The following is an 8957-nucleotide window of genomic DNA, read 5'->3' as shown; positions in this document are numbered from 1 at the left end:
ATGTGCTACTTTGGCAACTTCTATGGCCTGGGCTATGGCTACGGTGGTCTGGGATATGGCTGCGGCTGTGGCTATGGCTCTAGGTATGGTGGCTATGGATACACCTGCTACCGTCCATGTTGCTATGGAAGATACTGGTCTGGATACTTCTAAGAAATTCTGATTGGTGCTCACATTGGTTCATTTGCATATGCATCACTGTGAATATTAACAATTATCTCTCCAAATTTCTTCAGATATAATCATTGATTATGATGAATCATGCTTCTATTGATTGATGGAAATTGACAACACTTAGGGGAGTTACCCTTTGACATATTTTGTTATTGCCAAGTTTCTTGGCACATAACAATATTGATATAAGGAAATTTATAATTTTTTGTTTTCAATAAAACTAATCACTTTTCATTATGTACTGCTCATAATATGTAGTCATTTCTCATCATCATGTATTTTTAAATTTATTTTTTCATTTGTTTTTTTAGTGTGTGTTTGTGTGTTTATGGGGAGATCATTGTTCTTGTGGCTGTTTTAATAATGCAGCAAAATATACCAAGCATGATTAATGATTGCTTCTAATTATACCTCTGATATAGTGCTCCAACTCTATACATTGAATCTAACATAAATAGTATTACAGGATAAGTCAGTATTTGAGAAATATTTCTAAATAATATTTTCTAAAATGCTATTTTAGAAAAAGTCAAGGTTTCTTAGTCAGGCAACTGAGAAAAACAATTGTACTCCTGTTTATCACAGGTACTATATCATACTGAAGTTTCCTGTTTTAGTAGAGTATGATTCCACTCCTATATCATGTGTTCTGACTTCCTTTTCACTCATAGTTGAAAACTCTTTGTGAGCTGATTGATACATTTGGTAACTTATAGGCCCAATGGCAAAGATATCCTATTTTTAAATTTACTTATTTATTTTTATTATTAATTTTATTGAGAAACAAATAGCAACGAGACAGTTTCAAAACAAGTTAGCAGGATAGTTTCACTAATTAAAATATTGTGTATTGTTGCCTTTGTAGTAGTTATTCATAGTACAAGATGCAGGCATGGTATCCTGTCCAAACACTAGTAGAAAAATTCTTTCTTCTCATTGAATTAAGAGAAAGTAGCTGTATATCTATCCTAACTATTTTGTATATACAAATACAAAATAGTCCTTCATGTATATCCCATTTTTTGTTTAGCTTTGTCAAAGATAGACATTCCATTGCCATTTAAATATTGTAGGTGTGTGAATTCAGCAACATATTCCCAATCTGTCTCAGGGAGTCTTTTGAGTGTGTATGATATTGGTTGAGTTTTGGAGAATCGTTGTTACCATTTCTAAGAGGCAGTGTCTTTTGGTAGAAAGAGTATACAAAACACATTTGACCTCGATGTATATATTTGCTCCCAAATCATGAAAATATTGTGTCAATTTTATAAGGAGTCTCCATTCAATGAAACTCCCTATAATTATTTCTTGTATTTGTTCCATCAACTTATTAATAGTTAGTTGTTAAAAGTATCAAGACATGTCACAATAAACAATAGAGAAATCTTAGTCTGATATTTCCTATTCCCCATCTCTTGAATGTAGCAGACATAAAAATGATGAAAAATCCACACAGAGATTACACATTATACATTAATAGGAGAGACTTACCAATATTACCTTTTTCTAAAACTTTATTCATACATAGTATTTGCATAATATAATGATTACAATCAATGTGCAGAGCATGTGCACAGCACATTTTATTTCTGTTTATGTCCTCTTCCCTCAGTCCCTCTTTTAGTCCTCTGCCCATTTTCAAACCATTTATCCCTCTATTTTCTATTATATATCATTGATTTTGTTCTTCATTTATGATTTGGTTGTCTCATATAAGGGAAGCTATGCAATATTTAACCTTGTGTATTAGACTCATTTCATTCAACATATGGTCTCAAAGTAATACATTGCCCCACAAATGCATAAAACATATCCTGCTTTATAGAAGAATATTCTATTTTGTATAAGTATCATATTTGCTTTATCTATTTGTCTGATTAACATATAGTATGCTTCTAAGATTAAGCTGTTTTGAATGTGCTTCTATACATATGGGAATTTATGTATCACCCTAATATCTTTTACTATTTCAGGAAGATATTTAGAAGGGGAATATTTGGAATTAACAAAATCTCCATACTGAGCTTTAATGACTGGAGTAACTTACGTCCCACCAACAAGATGGAAGGATTCCATTTTCCTTAAAGCCTCCCAAGTAGCTTTGATTTCTTGATGATAATCCTTTCTGGAGTAAGATATAATCTTAGTATTATTCTCATTTGTGTTTCCTAAGTGGCTATTAATGGTGAACATTTTAAATTATGTTATTGGACATTTTTACTTCTTCTGAGAAGTGATTATTCCATTCGCATGTCCAGTTTTTAGTTGGGTCTTTTAATTTAAGGATCTGTTTTGGGGTTCTTAATATATTGTAGATATTAGTCTTCTATTCAAGGTGCAGTGGACAAGAAAGATTGCTTTCCCAGTCTGTAAGTTATCCCTTCAATCTTTAGTTGCTTCATTTAAAGGGCAGAATATTTTCAATTTGACATACCCTCAGTTTTTCATTGTTGATACTATTTTGTGTGCAGTTGAGGTACAGTTTGGAAAGTCCTAGCTTCAGTCTAAGAATTCAAGAGCTTTACCTGGTTTATCTTCCTGCACACTAAGTGTACGTGTTTTAATACTAAGAACCTTAAACAATTTTGAATTCAGTTTAGAGCATGGGTCTGTCTTCAGTCTTCTATATGTATGTAGACAATTTTACAGCACATATATTTTTGGTGTCTTTGTTAAATATCAAGTGGCTAAATGAGTCTGGGCTTGTATCTATGGCTTCCATTCTGTCACAGTGACCCATACCTTTTGTGCCCTGGTACTGACACACAAGCAAACAAAATGTTATGTTTATATCACCATAATAGAACTTAAAGACCTGGGTCTTGATGCCTTCTGTTTTGCTCCTGCCACACTGGACAGCTATTGCTATTGTGCCATCTCCCACTCTTCCATGAGAATTTTAGAACTGCTCTCTCTTTTTCTGAAAGGAATGCCATTGCAATGTGTTCCTTTTCAATTTTTTTTTCTTTTTTGGTACTGGGGATTGAACTCAAGACCCTGCACTTGCTAGGCAAGCACTTAGTCTACTGAGCTATCTTCCCAGTCCTCATTCCTTTTCCTGATGTCTTCTTTCATCTCTTTTTCAGAGTAGTATAGTTTTTATTACAATAGCCTTTTAGTTCCATTTATAAGTTGATTTCTTGGTGTTTAGTTTTTCTTGAAGACATTCTAAGTGGCCTTGCTTTACTAATTTGTTTCTCAACTAATTTTTTATTGTTGTGCTGTAGATTTTTTTTGTTGATTTAGCCTTCTGCAGCTTTACTGAATTTACTAGCTCTACGAACCTTTTGGTATAATTATTTGAGTTTCAAATATATGTACCACATTTTCTTTTATTTTTCCTGTCTAATCCACCAATCTTTTTCTTTTAAGGAGAATACAAAAATAATTAAAAATAAATAATGAACAAAGTGATGGAAATTCAACAATGGTTTTACATTGCATATTATTATCTTCAAATTAGTTGTTCAGATTACCAGATATAAGCATGGAAAATAAGTGGGAAAAATTATGAAAAAATTAAAATGAGAGAAAAAATTTAAGCATCAACTGCTCTTTTCAATAGACCAGCAGAAATCAGTGGTACAATTATCCAAGCTAACCTGTGTGCATACATACGTATTTCTTTCTCCTTTCCTTCTTTCTTTATTTTCCCATTTTCCTCACCCTGGTTATTTCTTCTCTTTGAGCAGATTCTTTCCCTCTCACAGTATCTATTGCTCCTTTCATATTTTATTTACTCTTTCAGGTTCTTACTCTAGTGAGACAAAATGTTGTTTTCACATGTGGGTATGATTTCTTTCACTTATGAATATTGTCTCTAGTTGTATAAATTTACCATAAAAACCTCAAGTTTATATTTTTATAGCTGAGCAGTATTCCATTGTGCAAAATACAACATCTTTTTCATCCATTTATCAGTTCATGGGTATTTGGGTTGTTTTCAAGTATTAGCTATGACAAATTGAACTGCTTGTAACGTGGGTGCACATATATCGCTGTGGTATGATGTTTTCAGTTCTTTTGGAAAAATACACAAGAGGCAAAAAGCTGGGTTAAATGGAACCTCCAGTCCTAGATTTTTGAGCAATTACACACTGATTTCCACACTTTCGCTACTTTTTTTTGGTCACATCTTCCTTTGATGAGCATCTAAGGTGATACCTTATCATAGCTATTATAGTGCAGCAATAAACAAGGGCATACATTTGTATTATTCTTATACTGATATATTTACTTTTTATGTATGCCCAGAACACAGTATTGTTGCATCATATGTAGTTCTAAGTTTAAGATTTTTGAGAAAAATTCATACTGACTTTGCTCATTACTGTATTAATTGACATTCTCATAAAAGTGCACAAGAATCCCTTTTTAGTGCATCTTAGACACTTTATGTTATTTGGTTTTTACATTTTATAGTAGTCATTGTTTTTCCTGTGGTAAGAGACATCTCATTGTGGGTTTTACTTCCAAATTTTTGGGCAGCTAACAAAGTTGGCATTTGAAATTCTTTTCAAAAGTGCCTATTCATATGTTTGTGTCTTTTTTAGGTGTGTGTGTGTGTGTGTGTGTGTGTGTGTGTGTCTGTACATACACCAGCATCATGATTGCTTTTCTCATTATATCAGTGTATAAAGATGTATTAATAGGGCCATGGAGATAACTCAGTGGTCTAAGTGCCTGCCTGGCATGCTCGAGGACCCAAGTTCCATTCCCAGTACTGCATCCCATGCCAGGTTCATGCAAAGCCGGCCACTGAAACTGGGCTTGGTAGCACATACCTGTAATCTCAGTGCTGGAGAGGCTGAGACAGGAGGATCACTGGGAGTCCAAGATGCATAGTGAGACCCTGAGCAAAATAAATAAATAAATCTTTAATAACAAATTCTACTAATATTTATATTTTGATTTTGTATATTGCAGTTGTACTGATTCACTTATTATTTCTAGTATTCTCTTAGTGAATTATGATTTTTTTGTATAAAGAATCATGTCATCTGAAAACAAGAGTGAGTCACATTTTAGCTTATTTACACATTCTTTTGTGTCTTGTTTGTTACTTTTGTGGCCCACTTTTGGTGTATCTCAAATCATTTGATCTGCAGAAGCCCTAACACTTTCACTCATATTCAGAAAGAAAAAAAAACAATTTCTTTATTTCATTTAGAGGTTATATTCAGTGAGCTCATTTCCATTTATTATTTTTTTTAATCCATGAGCCTGTTAAGGCATATTTAGAAAAAATGCTTTCTGAAGTTTTGCACATAAGAAGCTTGGTTTAACATGTCATGGATTCTCATCACTTATCTTAGAATAATGTGAAGGTCAGAAAAAATTCTGATGCTTTCTGAACACTTTATGTTGATGCCTAAGTATTCCTCGATAGTAGTTTTACACTTGGGACAAACATCTCAAAGAGTAAGATGGCTGTGTGTAAGTTCACCAGAATCTTCCAGACTCTTTCTTATTCTCTAAGTCTCTGGATCTATCTTTGCTGGAATCTTTGATCCTTCTCAGTTTCTTCATGAATTCTCCAATGCATTCATACAGATTGTTAAATCCAAGTATTTCATTGTTCAAAACAGGCTTCCTCACTTGCTGTGGACTGTATTCATTCTATTCTCCACTGTGTACTTCAAATTATATTTTGATTACATTTCCATATAGTAAATTATTGTTTATTATTAATAGTTTGGAAAACATCAATGTAATCTAGTATTGTAAAATTGTACTTCTTAGTGTTCATTAATTGTATAAAATAATGTGTTTCAGGGCCAATAAGAGAGCTCAGCAGACTAAGTGCCTGCTTAGGCAAGTACTGGGACTGGGGTTTGATCCCCAGCACCACATTCCTCTCAGGCCTGGCCCCTGGGTGTACTGAGGCAGCCACTGAGACCAGGTATGGTGGCACAGGCCTGTAATCCCAGTGCCACATTAATTCCTGCAGTAATGGGAAGGCTTACAACGGAAGAATCACTATGAGTCTAGGCTGTATAGTGAGACCCTGTACCAAATCTATTAACAATAATGCTAATGCTAAAGCTAACACTAACACTAATAATAATAATAATAATAATAATAATAATAATAATGTGTTACACCATAGCATTTTCACACACTTACACAAGTACACAGCATGGTTTATTCATACCCACTACCCACTCCTGCCTACCCTGATCCTTGGTTCTTACTCCCCTTTCCCTTCTAGATTTGTGTTTTCTTTTTTCCTAGGTAATCTAGTATTTTTGATGAACTAATTTTAATATTTTAGATTTTGCTTCCTTGGAAATGACATAAGGAATTTGGTTCAGAAGCTGAGCTTCCGTCTTTCTGTATTTTGTTACATGCTACTGCTTTGCTTTTAAACTCATCATTTTTGTATTATTATGTTAAATTTGACTTTAATATGACCAGTTCTTGTTATTGTATTTTTGAGGAGATTTTTGCATTGTTATCTTACACTAATATCTTCATTTCAAGTGTTTTTCTATACTCTTGAGTATATGTATATTAACTTGAAGTCTTACTGTACTCATTCTATGTCAATTATACAGTATTTGTTATTAATTGTTTTAAGGGACAGATATGACATTTTCCTACTTTTTTATCACATAATATTTCTTTAATAATTGCCAGAAATGACAATGACATATTTCTTAGAATATAGATTTTATTGTCTTTATTTTAATGGTGTGGAAGTTGGTTTTAACAGCAGCTTTATTGTGTATCCTTTCATGTCATCAGTCAAATTTAGCCTTAACTCTAGTGCAAGTCTGTTAACACAATATTAAAGAGTTTCCTTTTTGGAGTTTACTATTTGATGAAGTACCTTCAATTTGGTTGAGCCATGCATTAGTTCTAAAAATTATTTGTATTAGAGTTGTACAGATCTTTGCTCTTCATCTTGAAGTTTTAATCTATACTTTAGTATCTTAGTATCTCACCCAGCAAGCTCAAGAAGACTAAGTAAATAAGTACCGTTCTTTCCTTGTGAAGTTTTTCTTCTTCATTTTCTTCTTCTTCTTCCTCCTGTTCTTCTCTTCCTGTTCTCTTCCTCCTCCTTCTCCTCCTCCTCTTCCTGTTCTCCTCCTCCTCCTTCTTCTTCACTTAAAATTTACAGCCCATCTCTGAACTTTGATTCTGTTTTACATCAACACAGTAAGACCATAATTCTATTCTGGAGTATTGTTCTTGCTTCTCTTTGAAATACAGACCTGTGGGAATTAGAGGCAGAATGATAAAATTTGAATTCTAATAATGTTTATTTCCTTATGCAGGTATTGTGGTGCAGAACTATATATTGTAAGTCTTCTGGAAATTTTGCACTGTTTCAGATAATTAGTCCAACTTATTAAAATAGGAGAACAAATTCAGTACAACTTACTCTGATCTGGCTTAATATAAATATTTCTGTTTATTTAATTTTTTAAAAAGAGTGATGTAGATTTCTATTAGTTATTTGGAGGAATACATATTTTGAGTAAAAAAGGAAATTAATGTGTAAAATTATTATTTATAAAGAAATATGTAACTTTGACATTTAGAGACACAGATATGACAGACTGATTCCTTAAATGCTAATAAGGTATAGTTTTTTAGAATAAAAGTGTTAAAAGACGGAGTAGAAGTGTTTTTCTTGTTTGTGATTCAAATTTTTTTTTTACAAATATTCAGTCTGTTCTGATTTTCCACATAAAATTCTGCATGAAGGCTGGCTTTCTTGTCATTTGAAACTAGAAGCAGGATTTATCCTTCGTTTGTTGGAATAATCGTACTGTGCAGCTAGGTCTCTGTAGATTTACTGCATGCTCTAACGTGGAGTTATTTACCAGTCCCTCACCAGGACCTTCTCTTAGAACAGATGCTGTGTGCCCTTCCTGATATCCAATTTAAATTCCCTTCATTTGGCATTGGAAGAAGCATTTAAGGAATTCTCTAATATAACACAAAGTTAATCTGCAGGTGTTACATTTCTTCTTCTAAAGTGTTCTGTCTTCTACAGAAGAAGAAGTACAACTTGGAACAGTATGCTAATCAACAGCAGAAAACTGTCCCAGATGTTTAAACAAAACAGGAAAACATGGTTCACCATGAGAACAATTGGTGTTTGTCCTCAAAGGGATATTCGCTGTGTTTTGCAATGTGTTAGAAAAAATATATGTAAAGGATTTTTTTGGGGCTGGCCAGATAGCTCAGTGGACTAAAGTGCCTGCTTAAGCAGAGCTCAGCGACCATCCCCATCATGCCCTGCCAGCCCTGCCTCCTGGGCATGTTGAGACAGTGACCGAGACTAGGCATAGTGGTGCAAGCCTGTAATCCCAGCACTCGGGAGGCTGAAAACAGGAGGATCACCACAAGTCCAATCTGTGTAGTGAGACCCTGTAAACCCTGTACTAAATATATTAAAAAAGCACACTTGGAGAATATTTAGAGAAAGGAACTCATCACTTTTTATTATTGTGTTAAATTTGATTTTAATATGACCAGTTTTTGTTTGGCTCAAAACTCTGTCTTACCTTCATCATGTAGACAACCAATTTAACCGCTAATCTCACATTTCTTCTGCCTCCTCATCCCCTGTGCTCTACTTTGTGAGGCATTCTTTCATCTACACAGCACAATTATGTCCTCATATCTGGACTGATCTCAGCAATCACACCTTTTTCAACTAAATCATTTCTCCTTCTATCCCTCTGCTCTGCTAACCTTTGTCTGTATATCAGCCCAGTCGCTGTACTCCATACTCAGCTGGGGCTGGGGAGATGGCTCAGTGGAATAAG

General features: G+C 33.9%; 1 protein-coding gene across 1 annotated transcript; it reads left to right on the top strand.

Moving 5' to 3' along the window:
* On the top strand, positions 1 to 153 carry LOC101567463 (keratin-associated protein 20-2-like). The gene has a single exon (XM_004646310.1). It carries the CDS (start codon positions 1 to 3, stop codon positions 151 to 153), a length of 153 nt encoding a protein of 50 aa, XP_004646367.1.
* The last annotated feature ends 8804 nt before the right edge of the window (positions 154 to 8957 follow it).

This window comes from Octodon degus, unplaced genomic scaffold (genome assembly GCF_000260255.1).
Source record: "Octodon degus isolate 3935 unplaced genomic scaffold, OctDeg1.0 scaffold00264, whole genome shotgun sequence".
In the NCBI taxonomy this organism is placed as follows: Eukaryota; Metazoa; Chordata; class Mammalia; order Rodentia; family Octodontidae; genus Octodon; species Octodon degus.
The sequence above is the reverse complement of the archived record's forward strand: the minus strand, read 5'-3'. Positions and strand labels throughout refer to the sequence as shown.